The 19,474-nt window shown below is 35.1% G+C and overlaps 1 protein-coding gene across 2 annotated transcripts; it reads right to left on the bottom strand.

Annotated features, from left to right (window-relative positions):
• Window positions 1-4,598: 4,598 nt before the first annotated feature.
• LOC131155600 (uncharacterized) lies at window positions 4,599-7,662 on the bottom strand. Of its 2 annotated transcripts, none has more exons than XM_058108844.1 (2): window positions 7,211-7,662; window positions 4,599-4,859 (listed from the first exon to the last, which is right to left on the bottom strand). In XM_058108844.1, the coding sequence occupies exon 1, from the start codon at window positions 7,456-7,458 to the stop codon at window positions 7,219-7,221; it is 240 nt and encodes a 79-aa protein (XP_057964827.1). In that variant the 5' UTR covers window positions 7,459-7,662; the 3' UTR covers window positions 4,599-4,859; window positions 7,211-7,218. The 2 variants fall into 2 exon arrangements, with proteins under 2 accessions (XP_057964827.1, XP_057964826.1); XM_058108843.1 differs by having other exon boundaries at window positions 7,216-7,662.
• Window positions 7,663-19,474: the final 11,812 nt, after the last annotated feature.

The raw sequence follows: 19,474 nt of genomic DNA, 5'->3' as shown, positions 1-19,474 counted from the left end.
ACCTGGTTGGCTTGGTCTAGACTAACACATGCACGGTACCGTTGCTATGCGTCCATGGTCTTCTTGATCATGATATTTGTGTTAACGCCGCTATACGAAGTGGTGTGAGATTGGATGGTCGATGTGGTTTTTAAGGAGTGTGTGAGCGCTTCTGGTGTATGAACCAGGTCTAGTAGACCCATCAGACTTACAGACTGTACTTTTGACTTGGCAATGGTCAGCCAACCATTGTCAGGTCCCGCTTTCGGGCCACACAACCCAATCATGTGGGGCTAATACATAACAACAGCCAATTAACCCACCACGAATATTTTTGTATTATTATTATTATATGATATGAAATATGCTTATGAAATGCAGTATGTTCTGCCATGTTTTGATGACATATATGTTCTCCCATAATTGACAAAACAGTTACTGAATATGTTCTGTATGGTATATGTATAACACGGAATACTCGTGTTACCACACACTGGTATTAGTTTATTTCTCTTACTGAGAGGTGTCTCACCCCAAAATTTTATAAACTTCTCAAAAGCCCCTGATAGAAGAGCGGGTAAAGCCACGCTGATCTAGTACGGTAGATCTGTCCTTCTAGAAGGGTAAGTATTTTGATAGGGTCGGATGTATTTTGTACAAATGGTCCTAAGACATCTTTTTGGGTTGAGTATTGTGTATATATATATATATACAGTGATTGTAGTAACTCTGGTATTGTGATGTATGGTATAATGAGATGTATATGATTGTATGTTTCATGCTGCTTAGGCTTCTGTTATGTGTTCTGATGTATTCCTAGTACCCACGAGTTCAAGTGGATTATGATCTTCTGAGTTGAGATTTGTGATTTTGTAATACGAAAAAAAAAATGTGAAAATTAAGCAAGTCGTCACAAACACTCTGGTATTATATATATATGGTTGAATAAATCATGGTTTTTGCTGCATAGATGTCATTTATGTATGGACAAGTATATCTCCGATTTCCTTTGGGGTCCAAGTTGATTTAGTTTATGTTTTATGGTATTAGAGTTATTATCATTATCATTATTATTATTATTATTATTATTATTATTATTATTATTATTATTATTATTATTATTATTATTATTATGTGGAAAAAAATAATATAACAGAATTTTCGGGGTGTTACACCTCCAAAGGAGGGGATCTTATTAGATGAACCCCCCCTCATAACTAATATAGGTGAGGTATGAAATACCTTTTTACCCTTTGTTTAATCATTGGAACGCACACACAAAAAAATAAAATACATGCACAAAAAAAATATATATAATTTTCTGAAAATTTTTCAACATTTTTTGACAATTTTATGAGATTTTAAAAGACATTTTCTCTATTTTTGGTCCTTTTCCATTTTTTTTTTTATCTAAGATAAGATAACTTAAATAATTTTCATTTATTTTTTCTGATTTTTTACTATTTTTTCCAATTTTTAAAAATTAAAAATCAATTTTTAAAGTAAATAAATGAACCCGCGGTTCAAACCTGTGCAGACTGATTCAACCGGTCTGTTTGGACAAAGTGGTTGGCCACGTGTCAGCCAGCATGGAGACACCTAGCACTATTTTTTTGTTTTCATATTTATTTATTTATTTTTTACAGCGATTCAGATGTCTAGAGAAAACACATATTGAACGACCAGGATTGCGCCACGTTGCCTTCCGAATACGCGGCCCTAATCGTGCCACGTGTCAACATTCGCATTATAACATGTGTCCCACTGATTTATATATAAAACCCTTTTTTTCTCTCTCTTTTCTTTTCCTTCTCCGTTCTCTCTCTTTTTCATGCGCTCGTATCTCTTCTCTCTCCTCCTTTCTCTCTTCAATCTCTTCTCCCATCTCTCTATTTCTTTCTCTCTCTAATTTCTTCTTTTCTTTCTCCCTTCTTTTGTTTCTTATTTTTCTCTTTGATTTCTTCTTCTTTTCTTTCTACCTTCTTCTGTTTCTTCTCTTTCTTTCTCCCTCCGATTTCTTCTTCTTTTGTCTCTATTTTTTTTTCTTTCTTTCCTTTCTTCTTCATACAAATCCTCTCTTTTTCTTTTTTCCTCACATAGATCTCTCTCTCTTTTTCTATTTTCTTTCTTTTGAATCTGACTCTTTTTTTTTTTTTTTTAAATTTGCAGGTTTAATCTATAAAAGAAACAAAGAACAATCTAATCAACCTAAAACCCTAAGATAAGTTCCCTTCATTTGTTCTTTTCTTATTATTATGTATGAATTTCCTTGAATTTTCCTACATTTTCTCAGGGTCCAAACAGGGTGTGGGGTATTAATTGACCTAGGGTTTAGTTTAAGGTTAGAGTTAGGTTGAATCGATTGGGTTTGGTCAGTTGGGCTTAGGTGAGTTGGGCCAAAAGCGTAGATTTGGGCTATGCTTGAATTGACCAAACCTAGTTGGGTCGTGGGATTGAAATTAACAATGAACTGGGCTTTTTTTTTAGAGATTTAGGTTGGTTTAAGTAGTTAACTAGTTGGATCTAAATTTAAATGGGTTGGGTTGGGTCAAAGGTCAATGGACCCAAGTCCAAGTTGGACCTAGGGTCTTGGTTCTTCGATCAACTAACTAGGACCCTAGTCAAGTTTACTCGGGTCCTAAATCGAATTTTGGGTAATCAAGTATGGTTTCTCGGATCTGGGTCAACATTTCGGGTCTAAGTATTTTAAATTCGGGTCAAATTCCCGAACCTTATTTTGATACACTCTAAGAACAGAAATTACTCTCTATTCTATTAAAACACTAACTATAGAATTTGAAACTCAATATTTTCTAAAAATTGAAAGAAAACGGTACAAAATTAACTACTAACCTGTTTTGAACTCCCCATTCTGTAATTCTTCTTATTATCCAAGTCTTCTTCCATAATTGCCTCTTCGCTACTCCTGCAAATTCAAGTCTCGGAATCTTCAAATCTTCATACCTCTCTTCTTAACCCTCAGAATTATTTCTCAAAATTCTCAATGAACAATCCATTTTCTTTACTCTCAGTCACTGTCTGTGTCTCAGCTTCTGACTCTGTGTTTCAATTTCAGTGTCCATCTATGTGTTTGTCTGTACCTTTTCATTCTCAGAAATCCTTTATTTATAGGCTTGGAGATTCATTCAATTTAATACTGATTAGATCAATTAGCATCCAATTTAATCAATCAAATTTATTTCACATTTTTCACATATTGGATTTTCTTTTGCAGGTTTGAAGTTGAAGATGCTGGCCTACTTCTTTTTATATCTTTTTTTCTTTTCCATTTTTTTTATTTTCAATGTAAATATTCATTTTCCGTGCATTCAAAAGTTTTTCCAGTATTTTCTCATTTTATGGAATAAAAACTTTGCCCAAATTTTATTTTTATAAGCCCCAGATAACATAGGGTGTCTACAAATATCAAGAAAAAATAGCACTGCAATGGAAACAGATGAGCAAGAAATACACACCAATGACCCAAGTCCCAAATACACATCTACATACTTGCTTTAGTGGGATGTTTTATATATGCATCATTAGAGAGTATTCCTATATGTTGCTCCTGAATGTAAGTTAGCCCTTGCTCTTCCTAGTAAGGACCTACCAAAATTACCGATACTTCCATCCATAACTGTAATAACGATAAGAAGAGGAGGACCGAAGAAAGATCCTGCCAAAAAGGTCTGCCTTTGTATGCTTATACATATCATGAATCTTTCATTCGCAAGGGAGCTATTTGAAACTCACTATTCATTCTGTTCATCAGCAGGGAAAGGACCCTATCGTTTTGAAAGATGAGGCCAATGAAAAGTGCCTGAACTGAAAAATGAGTAGCTACTTATAACGTGGACTCTTCTCTTGATTATCCAGCAGGTAAAGCTATACACGCAAGACATTCAAATTTTGGTGGAAAGGTCAATGATAAGAAAGCACAGCAAATGATGAATTACTAGACTCAGTTCTCCCTTGGTAAGAATGGCGCAGTTTCGTCCACATTTACACTACATAGAGTAGATAGGGGTAAATAGAAGGGTGTGGCTCGTTATGAATCAGCTTGGTATTGAAAAAGCCCTAAATGCTATCACATTCTCAAAAAATAAAAAAAAAAATTAAAAACTCCTTACATTTTCTTAGAAACTCGGTAATAATTCAATTTAAATATTATTAGTAAAAACACATATTCTCAATCAAGCACATTTTTCTATGTGCTTAATAGAAAATTCATTATTAAAGAAAGTGATGGATGCATATTTAACCCAGCCAGGGTTACATATTAAAGAAAGTGATGGAAATTCATGCAACCAGACTTTTACCCCCATCGCAATCTCGTGATTTTCTTCGCCCTAGAAGTCCAAACTGCAACTGTGATTGTGCGAGCGCGCAAAAGAAATATTGAACAAACATGTCACAAGTTCATAGTAGTGTATGTCACATCTTACTGTTTAGCCTTGTTTGTTAAAATTCTAATGCTAGTTCACTATTGAACAACTGCATGTTTGACGAACTCACCATCTCTCTCTCCCTCTCTCACACACACAAATTGCTTTCGACTTAAGCCAACAGCGCATCTCATCGTCAAACCCATACCAACACAGTCCTAAAAAGTTCATGGAAAAAACCCAAAATCAAATAGGTAATGCTTTGAGGTTATGGTTTATGATATTGGAGGATTACATAACACAAAATTTCCTCCAACTTATATAGACCTTTATGATTGTGACAAAAATGGCATCCTAAATCTGTAACTCTTGTCATTCATCCCCAGCAACCACTGCTACAATGCTACAGCAAATAATGCTGATTCTACTTGGAAAATTTCTTCCAAAATTACACTGAAAATGCCATTTTCAACATTACGTCTCTGGTCCATCCATCTGCATGGCAAAAATTGTTTCGATATTAGGTGAAATGTGCAAAAATCCAAATATAAGATGCAGCTGATAGATTCATATACCAAACTCCAATAAAGATAAACTTCTCTTTTCACAAGCTGATGTTAGGATTGCTAATTGTATCAATGAGAATGCTGTCTAAATTTATTAATACATTGTTCCGTACAGACCAAAAAAAAAGGTGAAACAAATTGACTGATGGAAAAATAAATAGTCCTAAAGGATTAATTAGTCCTTTAGTTTCTCACTTTTGATTTCTCATGAATGAGCATCATCACCACTGGGGTGTGGCTAAAGGAAAATGCAGAACAAGACAAGGTTTGAAATTGGGTGGTGTTTGGTATGACTTCTAAAGTGATAAGTGACTTTCAAACTCAAATAAGTTACTTTTTCTTATTTGAGTTGTTCAAGAAAAGTAGCCATAAGTTAAATAAGTTGTTCTGAGGGCAGGCTTTGGATCAATGACAAGGTTGCTCCTTTAAGACTGATTGGTCACAGGTTCAAGTCCAAAGAAATAGCATCTCTACATAAAATGTAAGGGTAAGGCTGTGTACACTGTGACGATCCTCCTACCCTCACAAAGCAAAGAGCCTTGTGGCCCAAGGGTGCCATTTTTTTTTATATAAGTTAAATAGGTTATTTCCACTAGCCATCCAAAACACCCCCTTGCAGGGGAGCCTTGGCGTAGTGGTAGAGTTGTTGCCTTTTGACTTAGAGGTCTCGGGTTCGAGTCATGGAAGCGGTCTCTTACCAAAATGCAAAGTAAGGTTGTGCATTATATATACCCATCATGGTCTGCCCCATCCCAAGACCCACATAGGTGGGGGGGCTTTGTGAATCAAGCTGCTCCCCTATCCAAAACACCCTCCAGCAAACTGCAAGTACGTAACTTGTTGAAATGAAATAATCCCCAGTTGTTCCAAGCAAAGAACTTCCAATACTATGAAATTGCATTGGTATAAGCTCTTCCCTTACAAATAATATGTCAACGGGTATTCAGCAACTGCATCATAGCTTCCTTGTTAGTAAGAAGAAACAAGCACCTTGCTGTATTTATTTTCAGGACTAGCTTGATCTTTACCACAAGCATATGGATTCACGATAAAACAAACGATTTGTAAACCCACTACAGAAGATCTAGTATTCCACCAGTCCCACATGGATTTACAATGCAAAATTTTGAATAAAGTTTTTAAATTCAGAAATGCTGCTGTAAACTCTTTTTGTGGGATTCAGCTCGCACAATCCAAGCCAAAAAGAGAGAGAGTTGTTGGACAAGGGGGTTAATGGCTTGTTTCCTTGTTGGAGAAGCCAACCCACAGCCAGACCATAAATATTTAACATGGGAAAAAAAGAATAGTTGTAACATACAACGAGTTAAGCGCGCCACACTTGAGTGCAGAAGAGAACAGAGGAAGGAACAGTTGTTCTGCTTGCAGCATGCTAGCTACTCCAAGAACACAATTTTTTCAAGCTTGCAGCTTTGCGAGTCTACCACTATTCACTATTTTGGCATTAGCACAGAGACTTTGCCACGAGTTGGATATCCCCCAAGTTGTGGGGATCATATTGTTTGTGGTGAGATGTGCTTACTAGTAGCCTGTACTTTCCTAGTTGTTTACTTGTCTGTACCTCAAGTTTGAGCAAAGTAGAGAGTATAATATTTGTGTCTCCATTATTTGCATAATGGAGTATTTTTGTTTCCAGATTGAGGGGAGATTGTGCATGTTAAATATGGGGTTCTGCTGTTGCCTTATTTATTTTGAATGTAATTTGCTCCGTGATTGACTTTATATATATATATATATATATTTGGTTTTCTTCAATTTACACATAACTACATAGGTTCTCGTTCCACTTCCAGGACCTCAACAAACATGGAATGTATCCTTAATACAACCTAAATGACATTCTGAAATACATGGATTCACATCAATGACAACAAAATTCTATTTGGCAACTATTTGGTGTAGAATCACGAGGCAAATATGCCAATATCTTAGTTTTGTCCGCTGATTATATTCACACAAAAGTTCTCCGTCTCCTCTCACGTTTCCTTTTCCCATTCATCTCAATTTCCCATCCTCTTATCAGTAAAAAGAAAATACAATAATCTGACAGAACCACTTCAAAACAGATAGCGTAACAATCATTCAAGTGTTAAATAAACATTCGTACGGCAAACTTGAAACAATAAAAAGCATCACAAGGCAATCACACAATTTCCTGATTACACACGCCATTAGAATCAACAGACTACTAATTACAAAAGGCCAACGACAAACACAAATAAAAGAAAGAGCACGAAAATTTATAATGAAATTTACAAGAACCTGACATTTCAGGAAACAACAATCGGCTGTTGCTTTGAAGGGTCCAGAAAGTTCTCTCGCTTGAAATCTTCGAGATTGTAGATGACTGTGATGTAGAGAGAGCAACTAGGGCACCGAGCGATCTCTTCGCCGAGGGCCAGCTCCTCCTTCGTGATCTGGAAGAGGTCGCCGCACGGGCACGGGTACGTGTAGGCTTTGAGCTCCTCGTTCCACTCCATGTCTTCGATCTCCACGTCATCGTACGACATCGCCACTACCTTCGGTCTCAACGTCAACAAGTTGGAGAGCTGGGACTGAAAGAATTATCAGGCGATGAAGGAAGACGGTGGCTAGGGTTTTTTCGCGATCTACAGAGACGCATTTACGCTATGGTATTTAGCATCCAGATGAGGAGAGGAGAGCGGCGGTTTTTCCGTCTATGAGTCGGCGCAGGAATAGACGGAATCGTTTCGAAAGTTTTGTCGATAACAAAATCCGAATGAGTTGTTTTGAAAAATAATTTTAAATAAATATTTAGCACAGAACACTTAAAATAAATACTTATTTACTTATTACTTAATAAATATTTTTACAATAAATAGTGCGTAAATAAATGTTATTTATAATTAATTAAAAATTAATTATTTATGAATGTAATAAATAGTAAAATTTTGAATTTATCTTTTTTTTGAAAAAATTATGATACTCTCATGCCCTCGTCTATGCATAAAAAAATGCAATAATAAGAAATTACAAATAAATACAAATTATTTTAATTGAATAATATTTTGTTAATTTAACTAAAGCATACAAATCATATTAAAATTATTAAAATATAATTTATAATTTTCACAATATTGATTATATAAACTCTCAAGGGAAATTTTTTTTGATGTGTTTTTTACAAATGACAAATTTACCTTACATAAGTAATTTTTCTTGTTTTAAAAACTAATAATCAATGATTTAAATATTAAAAAAATTCCTCACTGAATTTCATATATCTATCCAAAATATTTCGGTAACTATCAATAAATATCCTAAAATACCTTTATAATTAATTATAATTGCTTTTTTAAAGAAATTTAAATATCTTTAACTACTAATTATTTTCATTGTAATTGTTGTTCCAAAATAAATAAACAAAAAAATATAAAAAAACACGAACGCATGCTCATTGTTAATTTTCTTAAATGTGATTTATAACTTATTAAAATATATTTTAATAATTGATTGTAAAATTATAAGATTGTCAAATTTACATATTATTTGTAAAGGTGGAACTTAATAGTGAAATATATAAACGACATTTTAGAAATTCTAACATCTTGTTGAACACAATCAAAGCCCTTGAGGGGGCTCCAGCATGTTTTGTTCGTTAATTTTTTTTCCAAATAAGAGCTTATATTAATTATAAGTTCAGGGTTTAAAAGAGAATGTCGATCCATTCAAGATAAAAGATTATGATCTCAATAGTCTGTTAGGTTATGACATGATTGAATAACTTTTGACTACTCTTAGGATAGCATGTGTTTGGAAGCCTTGTCTTAATTAGAGCTCAAGATAAAAGATTATGATCTCTTTATTTTGTGACAAGTTGAATATTAAAATTGTGAATCTTTTTTTAATAAAACACTCATCTTGTCATTTTATTCGAGAAAATTGATTATAATTTTTGTTTTATATATGAATGCATGTCCTATGTCTTGTAAATTGAATTAATATAGGAATGAATTTGTGACCATATTGAAATCAAAATTTAAATAGAATTATTATTTGTAGATGGTCAATCTCCCAAAGTTGCTAATTTTAACAGACATGGTAGCAACTTTTTTACTTTTCAGAAGATAATAGGGGCCTCATAGATTTTAAAATTTAAAAAATGTACTTATTTTCTATTTTTATCAAAATTTATTTTTTTCATTAATTTCTAGATTTTTAACTCTTACTCTCCTTATGCAAGTATTGTTGTGTTGGACACCCCACCTGTGTCAAACACCAATACTACAACTATTACTATTGAATATATAAGAAACTAAAGTAATGCAAAAACTAATAATAAAATAGTAAAAAGAATAAGACAAGAAATTAATGCGGTTCGATATAGAATTACCTACGTCCTTGGGCGCCGACGATCAATCCACTACTTATTGATAAAGTATAACTTTGAGGTATGTTTTACAAATAAAGAGTTGAGCTCTTTATATAACTTTAACTTCAAGTCCAAAAAACACTTCTCTCCAATGTGGGACAAATAATAGAAAAAATTCAAAACAACTTTTTATACTAATATGGAACTATTCTACCAATGTAGGATAAAAAACAACAAATCTCCACCTTGACGATAAATTCAACAAATTTTTCAGTCACCAACATTTTCTGGAGTTCCACATCATCGGTGCCTTCAAAAAATATTCAGACTTACAAGATATTGATCAAGTCCAAACAATGTTTGAACTTAATTGTTGTCACAATCTTGGTCAACATATCTGCAGGATTTTCAGTTGTAGCAATCTTCTGAAGAAGTATCTTGCCTCCATCAATAATATCTCGCATAAAATAAAACTGAACGTCGATGTGCTTCGTTCGTACATGATAGACTTGGTTCTTTGCCAAATGAATAGCACTCTGGCTACACAAAATACAACAATGTACTGTTGAACAACTCCTAAATTTTCAAGTAAACCGTGCAACCAAATAGCTTCCTTAATAGCATCTAAAACGGTCATGTACTCTGCTTCTGTTGTCGACAAGGCAATGGTAGACTGTAAGGTAGACCTCTAACTCACTGAACCATTAGCAAACGTAAAAACATATCCAGTAGTTGATCGAAGTTTCTCCAAATCACCTGCAAAATCAAAATCCACATATCCAACAACACGTTGATCAATAGTATTATTTTTCTCAAATACTATACCAATATCAATCGTATTCATAATATATCTCAAAATCCATTTCACAGCTTGCCAATGTTTTTTACCCGGATCATGTGTAAGAACCTGAACCGTGATAAATGGGTTAAATAAATAAGAGAGGGGCAAAGTGGTATTTGAATAGGCTTCATCGATGAAGCCAGAGTTCGTCGACGAAGGCCATGCATTTCTCATCGACGAAATTCAGAGACTCGTCGACGAGGAGAAGCCGAGTAGTCTCGGAAAAACTGAAGATCCCAGATTCATCGACGAGGCCACCAATTCGTCTACGAAGGCAGTGAAGGATTCATCGATGAGAACCCCATTTCATCGATGAGTTGGGCCGGGTCAAAGGTCCTATAAAGGATATTTTTGGTTGCTTTGGGACTAAGTTTCCCTAAACTCTCTCTCTCTCCCTCTAGATTCCTTAGCCGATCGTTGATGGAATTGGGAATCCAAAGTTACTGCAAGGATCAGTGAAGGATTCTTTACGTTTCTAGCGGATCAGAATTCCGTTTTGAGTGTTTTTGGGTTTCGGGCTAAAATCGAGGTAAGGCTCGATTTTCATTTCTGATTCAGTATATGTGTAGTAGTACAAATTGTAAGTATGTAATGTACTGTGGTTTATAGTTTTTGGAGTCTCGGTTCATAGTTTTGGGGACCGTAAAGTTCGTAGTTGAAATTCAGGTTAAGGTAAGGGGATTCTATTTATATCAGTTTATTTTTGAAATCAGGATCGATAAGCTTGTAAGTGTTAGCCCTATCAGTTACACTATCTTGGTTTATATGTTTTGATGATATTAACCTATTTGTTGTTTCTAGTATTTTACTTCCTTGCAGATCTTATCTAGTACAGGAGGTACCAAATCAGAAGCAAAGATCGGGCCGAGTAGACATCAAATAGAAAAATCAGAAGGACACATACTTAGAAGCACTAAAGCACATCCCGAAGTTTTTATTGTGTATAAATTAATTGTAATAAGGGTTGTGTCAGTGAGTGCGTATTGTAAATCTTGTGGTGGGTGTCTTGCATGATTTCTGAGTAAGATTTGAGCCATTGCATAAGCATACTAGGATACATGAGCATATAGGATTTGCACAAAAATAACAAACTCACAATTCATAGTTTTCAAAGTAAAAATAAAGAGTTTGTCAAAATAATCCTATACTCAATTAAGTTTTCAAAATGGGACAAGTGTTAAGTAATATATGAGTTATAAACATTTTCAAAACTTGGTCCTGGTTTTACAAAACTAGCTCTACGTCCTAAAGTCCCAAAAGTCAAGCATATTTTTAATAAAGGACATACTAAGCATATAAGATATCGAAACAAGTTTTCAAATATGTTTTCATAAAACAAAATATCTTATATTTATAGGGAAACTCACTTGGACAAGTTTTAATCTTCATTAGACTCAATATATTTCATATACTTTTGTCCAAGAATGTTTGAAGTCATTAAAATGCTTTTTGACAAGAAAAAACAAAGCAATCGTCACTATCGTAGTGTAACCTTGAGTCCTAAACATCTTTTGGTATTTTGAGCTTAACTTTTTCTAAAAAATTCCAAATGGGACGATCTTGGTGTCCCTAGAAAGCTAAGACAAAATTCCACAACTTTCATGTTGATCACTTTTTCTGATTCAGGGATCTCATTGACGAATACAGGGGATTCGTTGAAGAGTGTAGTGTATGGTTAGTCGACGAGTGCAGGACTTAGTCAACGAATTCAATGGGCAGAACCGCTCCAACAAGCGAAAAACAGCTAGTTTACCAAATAAAATAGTTTTTCTTCCCCCCAACGGCTAGTTAATGGCTCCTTTGGCTCTTGGGCTATAAATACAAGCTATTAGACTTGTATTAACATGGTTTTGAGCATTGTTTATCATATTTGTGAAAAATATCATTTTATCCAAAATTCAAACACTTTGCACTTTGCATTTTAGTTATTCTTCACAAGTGCTCAATCCTCTCTTGCTCACTTATCTTGTAAGATTCATTCCTTGAGAGAATAGAGTGAGGATTTGGTTGTGTTTCATATTGGCTCATTTAAGGAGCATTAAATTGTATTTCCAATCTCTTGTAAGGTTCTTTGTGAACCAAAGCGAAGGCTCTTGCTGAGCGCGGTAGGGGTTTGTTCCCGAGTGTAGGGATTTGTTTTCGAGTTGTAAGGCTTCTCTGCCGGTGAAAAAGTATCTTTAGTGTATTGTGGAATCCTTGGCTTGGTGCTAAGGCGTGGACGTAGGCTTGGTGCCGAACCACGTAAAAATACTGGTGTTGTTCTTTCTCTCCCTTACACTCTTTATTTTATATCTTGTGCATGATTTATATTTATATTACGATATAATTTCTTGTATCTTGCCAAGAGTTTTTTATTTTGTAGAAAAATACGTATTCCATGAAAAGAGTCTATTCACCCCCCCTCTAGACTATATACTCCGGGTTGGGACTTCCAATAGTAGGCTACGATTGTATGTATGTTTTGGTAACTTATTTGGGAAAATCTATCGGGTAAAAATGTAGGACTTTTGGGTTACAGTTTTTAGGAAAATTGGAGATTTCGGGTATCATCTCTACTTGGTTTGGAAAACTGTTAGTTACATTGAAACTGTATTATTGAGGTGACCGTAATCCATATTTGCATAAACTGTATACTTGAATTTGTAAACGATATGATTTGCCGTAAACCAAATAAGTGTGGTATGTATGGTTGTATGTATTTGTTCTAGGTATTTGTAAAATGGCTATGTGATGGCTAATTACCGTACGCTGAAATGTATAAGGGACGTGAGTTCCAAAATGATTCCAGGGATTTGTAAAATAGCCATGTATCGGTTAACTACAATAGGCGAGAGTGGCCGGCTCTATATCCAGGGTGTGAAATATCACTAGTATGTTCCGGCTGGTCACCGAAGGGTGTGTTCTGCACCGTTTGCAGCAATGTAATCACTGTGGGCTTGAGTTGTCGCATCGTAGTTGCGTATGTAGCAATGTAATCATTGTGAGACTAGGTGACCTTGTGTAGTTGCGTATGTGGCAATGTAATCATTGTGGGCCTGAGTCGTCGTAGCGTAGTTGCGTGTGTGGCAATGTAATCGCTATGAGACTAGATGACCTTGTGTAGTTGCGTATGGAGCAATGTAATCACTATGGGCCTGAGTCGTCGCAGCGTAGTTGGTAATGTAGCAATGTAACCGCTATGAGACGAGGTGACCTTGTGTAGTTGCAAATTAGTGTGACGACACTGACCGTATGTTTTGGGTATCACATGTACTAGAATGGTTTTGTGAAAATACTGGAATTATATGGAAATGTATGGATATGTATGAAACTGTATGTAAATGTTTTGAACTGTATCATATTGTATAGTGTTATGAAGTATGTAAAATAATACCGGTATGCCACACATTGATATAACCTGCTTTCTTCCTTACTGAGAGGTGTCTCACCCCGAATGTACGTACAATGTTTTTCAGGTCCTTTTGGTAGCCGTATTTAACATCCTTGCATCTGGAGGTGGGGGTGTCATTAGCTACTACTAGTACTTATTAGGTACGAGTTTTGGTACCCAGGTTGTCGGGATGGTTTTGTAGACACCTGGGGTACGTTTGGTATTATGGGAATGTATATCCTAGTTTGTATAGACTCTGGTATGATATTGTATATGTATGGAAAGACCGTATTCTACTGCATATTTTAGATGAGTATGGATGTTTATGTGTATGTATATGAAGCATCTGTTCACCCCATAGGGTCGAACCCTCTTTTGTGTTGTATCATGTATATTTTAATTGATACAGAGACAAGTTAGGTTACTAAACTCACACCTGGGGCCCACCTACGGGTTTGGGGCGTGACATCATGCATATACCTACTCACCATACTAACAACTTGTGAAATATCAGGTCTAGTAAAACCATTGCATACATCAGACTACCAACAGCACTTGCATAAGGAACCTGTGACATATACTTACGTTCCTCATCTAATTTAGGAGATAAAGATGCACTAAGTTTGAAATGAGGAGCAAGAGGAGTGCTTTCTGGTTTTGACTACTCAGACATGCCAAAACTCTGTACTACCTTCTTCAAATACTGTTTCTGAGACAAACTAACTCTTCCTCTCATTTTGTCTTTGCGAATCTCCATGCCAAGTATCTTCTTTGTTTTGCCAAGATCTTTCATCTCAAACTTTTGATTTAATGTGCATCTGGAAATTCTTCTTTCTTTACATAAACCCATTTGCAACCAATTGCTTTCTTACCCTTGGGTAGCTAGGCTAGCTCCCAAGTCTAATTCTGATGAAGAGACTGCATTTCTTCATCTATCACCCGAAGAATTATAGTATTTAAATAATAAAAGGAGGAGAAAAAGGAAATTATAAAGGGGTCACAGTAGGTCCTCGTCGACGAACGCGAAGAGTTCGTCGAAGAAGTAACTCGTGAAGGTGAGAAGGAGGTTGTTGCTTATGTGAAGAATAAGCTGAACGATTCGGAGTTCTCACGAAGGCTAGAGCATAGGCAAGGGTTGAGGCTTGGAAGAAGCGATTTGTGGAATTAGAGGCTAGGGTGATTTATGCCTAGAAGATGATACGACTTTGTTGATAAGGTTCAAGGTTAGTTGAATTGTGTTTTAACTTTTTCTTGGTAATATTTTCTTGATGGATGGTATTATATTATATGAGTTGTATGTTGAATTACTAGAATACATGCTTGTGTTGAACCCCAACCGCATGGTTGATGCAGTATATTGTGAATTGCATGCTAGTAGTGGATTTAGGTTGTTGCATGCTTGAAATGTTTTATTTATTGAAAACAACCATGTTTCAGGTACATGTTTTTTGGAAAAATGTCCAATTTACAAACGGCATGCTGCCTAAAATTTGTTACAATTTTTTTAAAAAAAAACCATGTACTAAGATAATTATGATAAAATGAATTTTAAAATATTTTTGAAAGGACAAGTGTTAAACGAAAAGTCATTTCATTAAACCCTAAATTTGCATCTATTAACATACACTGCATATCATTTGCTTTTAATTATGGATAAGCATTATCATGTACCCACCACCATGGATATTATGTTTTGAGAACAAGTTAAAGTGTTTACGTGCGTGGTTTGATGCATGCAACTGTATATATTCATACGTACATTATTCACATTCATTTCAGTTATTCGTTTAGAGTTGAAAATTATTGTACGACACACTCTATATTTTTCTTCCTGATTATACTGAGCGCTAGCTCTCCATTTGTATACTAATTTTTTTTTTTATGATTCTTAATTTGTAGGGTTCGCGGTTGTCATAACATTAGCATGATGTCATGCATGCACTACAGTCGTCGAATGCAACTTTTGATTATTTCTTTGTAATTTTTATTGTTATTTGAACAAATGGAATTTATGTATTTTAATTTGAATTTGTAAATGTATCTGTATTTGTATTTTGAATTTTTTGAATTTTTTTTGTTATTTGAACAGATGTTATTTCTTTATTTTAATTAAATTTGTATTTGAATTCAAAATTTTGAATAATTTATGAATTTTGTAGTAATTATGGTTTCAAGTTATGTATGCGAAAATATAATTACAGATTTTTACAGGAATTGATGATAAAAAAAATTAGTATTAAATTTTTTTAAAATTTTTTAATTATTAGTGAAGGATTCAAATTCGTCACTAATAGTAGGGTATTAGTGACAAATTAAAAAATCGTTACTAATAGTGAACTATTAGTGAAGGATTCAAAATCGTTACTAATAGTAGAGTATTAGTGACAGTTTTCAAATTCGTCACTAATAGTAGGTTATTAGTGACGAATTTAAATCCTTCACTAATATTGCATTATTAGTGACAAATTTTTATCCTTCACTAACATTGTACTATTAGTAACGAATTTATAATTCGTCACTAATACCCTACTATAAGTAACGAATTTGAGTAAAGCCGATATAGAATTTATAGTGACAGTATTAGGGTTTTAGTGACGGATTTTAAATTCATCACTAATAGTTAGTAGTAACGGCAGATATAACAACTAATTTAAAACCGTCACTAATACTTATAAATTCGTCATTAATAGTATTAGTGACGAATTTATAAGTATTAATGACGGATTTGATCCTTCACTAATACCCTGATTTTTTGTAGTGAGCAATGCAAAGGATTTATGGTGGTCGTGTGGTGATATGAAAGTGCTGGCCATGTGGATGTAACTTTAGTGGTGGTCGTGAGAGTGAGGGAGGGTGTAACGACCTGCTTAACTTATTATATAATAAAACATAATAAATAAAATAGTAAACCCGAACTCGTGGGTAACAGGGACACCTGTCATACACAGCGAAAACCTAGGCAGCAGTAAATGTAAATCATCATTCTCATAACCACAAAATATATAATACTAGAGTCAACTATATTCTAAAACATTGTATTTATATACAATCTCCCAAAAATACAAAAATATTACTAGGATCCCACATCAGAATCTCCTTATCCTAGTTCAAACTTACCCTCCTAGCGGGGTAACTTAACAGACTCAACAGCGGCCTCGATCCGCCAGTCTTTCTGGGTTTCCTAAAAATTATTTAAGTTCGGGGGTGAGACACTTCTCAGTAAGGGAAAATAAACTAAATACAGCTGTGTGTCGATATGAATATTTGATGCAATTATATATATATACAATACATTTCATATACCTGAAAACATTCATCATAACATACTGAATAACCATATACTTTCGTATTTTCTAATAAATCATACAGTTCATAAAATGTCTGATATAGTTGATAATACTGAAAATTTGCCCAAGATGTATAACTAACTGATGTCATGTATTACCCCCCATGACGAGTTGTGCAGCCTGAAGGCGGGACCCAACAATGGCTGGCCGACCACTGCCGAGTCAAAAATGTCAGTAAGTTCGATGGACCCGCCACGCCTTGGTTCGGACTGCCAGGTGGACGTCTACAACTCTACACTGAAAGCCACATCGACTATCCATCTCCCACCCCCTCGTGGGGCGGTTAGCACAAATCTGAACATAGTAATCTAATCTGTATAGCTACGGTACCGTGCTCCTATAACTGAATTGAACTATCATACGGGTTCTGATAATACATAATACACAATACATGATAATATACAGTTTAACGTAAATAGATTGATAGCATTTTCTGTAATAATGTAAATACATATGACCTTGCGCCGTTTACTTTCATATCTGTGGCCTTGCGCCAAAATCATACATATACATGGCCTCGCGCCGGCTATCAATCATGGCCTTGCGCCGAACATTCCATACATATCATTCTAAATAAATAATCCATTTATCATGTATTTTGAAAATCATACTTCATTCATAAAATTACCATAACATAATATTTATCATGTAAACTAATATTCATGCCACACAATGCTGAATAAAATCATACATTTCATTCTAAAATCGTATTTCATGTATAACAACAGTATTTTCCCAAACATGCATTTTCTCAACAATATACAAATATAATACATATTTTCCTAAAAATTAATCTGCTGATAAATAATGATAATTTGCATGGAAAATAGCTGCTTTAGTTTATTCCCTTACCCGACACTGAAAAGAAACCCCCCTAAAATGTGCTCGTCCTGCACCCATAGGGTTCCTCGCTCAACACCCTGAATTCAACAATTTTCATAACTAAACTTCAGTATTTTCTCGTGAATAACATTTCCTATAACTACGGTAAGACCAAATTTGGGTTAAAAAGCTTTACCTAAAACTAGGGACGAATTTCAATTATGCCCCACCAACGATTCATTTCGGTAGATTTGGAAAAAAATTTCCTAGGAGCGTCGTGGTGGCCTCAGATCATCGATCTGGTGAATGAAGGAACCGAAATCGAAGAGAGAGGAGAGAGAAACCGTAGGGAGGAGAGAGAGAGATTTTCTGCCAATTTTCTACGTAAAATCCGAGGTTTGGACTATTTATAATATGGGCTTCATCGACGAGCCACGTCATCTCGTCGACGAGGTCAAGAGGCAATTCATCGACGAACTCTCACCTTCGTCGATGAAATTTAGAATCAACCAAAACATCTCTCTGTATTTTCTCATCAACGAAATGCACCTTCGTCGACGAGCTCATAGTGCCACGTCGTCGACGAACACTAGCCTGCTGCCTCCTTCTATTTCTATTTCCCATTTCTCTTTCTCTTTATTATTTAAATATTATTATTCTTTGGGTCATTACAAAGGGAGGATATGGAGATGGAGTTGCTAGATAGGGTAGTGGTCTTTCACCATCTGATCTCCGGAGAGAACGATGTAGCCTCTCACTGCACAATCACAAAAATTCGACAAAGTTATAACAAGTTTCAACAAAGGAAAATCCTTTCAATATCAATATTCAAACTTAGCTGCATTTTTAGAATGATACAAGACATATATAGACTTAGCAAGGGGAAAGGGGGCCCATGCTAGCTAAGCTACATGGGGGACAAGAATTTAATTGGCTAACACTCCCCATACAAGCATGGGAGACAAGCTAATAACTATAACAACTTACTAGACATATTAAAGACTTCAACACAACTTACCAAGAACAACTTACTAGGAACAAACACAAGCTTGCAAGCAAGTTGTCTTACAATATTACACATTAAATAGAAGTCAAAAGGAAGCTTAATTCATATGGGGTCCACAATAGCTTGTAAGGTCCACATGGGCCTCGAACTTGCTTATTTTAGTGCTCAGATGACAGTATTTTTGACTAGGTCGCACCCCTAAGGCTCCTAGTAACACTTATAGTTGAAGTTCTTTGGAATTCTTCAGTGTGCAGGAGACCTGGTCACACCTTATGGTGTCCTAGTCGCGCCCTGGTCAAGACTCTCCAGAAAACCTGCGAGCTACTGATGGATGGACAATTTCAACCACGAACACCTTTCAATATTTGGGACATAACTTTTATTAGAGAACTCCAAATAGGGCAATCTTGATATCAAAAGAAAGCTAACAAAATTTCCCACAACTTTTGTGTTCAAACTTTTTGAAGATGGGAAGTTTTTGATAGAGAACTCTGCACATCAATTCATGGATTCCTGAAAAATAGTTATGAATTAAAGTGGACATCCAGAGGTCGTCCACGTGTCACCATGTCAGCAAATGAGTGGACATCGGGAGGCCGTCCATGTGTCACAGCGTCTGTAAAAGAAAGGAAAAAGACATGTTGATCCCCATCTGCATACATGTCGTATGCCTGGGCACTTGGTAGATCTATACCAAGCCTCAATAAATAAAAAGGAAAATAGTAAAGAAGTATAAATAAATTTTGCTGATACAAATAAAAAAGAAAATAGTGATGTAATATTTTAAGATATAAAGTAATCAAAATT

The sequence above is a fragment of the Malania oleifera genome, chromosome 5 (genome assembly GCF_029873635.1).
Source record: "Malania oleifera isolate guangnan ecotype guangnan chromosome 5, ASM2987363v1, whole genome shotgun sequence".
Classification (NCBI taxonomy): Eukaryota; Viridiplantae; Streptophyta; class Magnoliopsida; order Santalales; family Ximeniaceae; genus Malania; species Malania oleifera.
The sequence above is the reverse complement of the archived record's forward strand: the minus strand, read 5'-3'. Positions and strand labels throughout refer to the sequence as shown.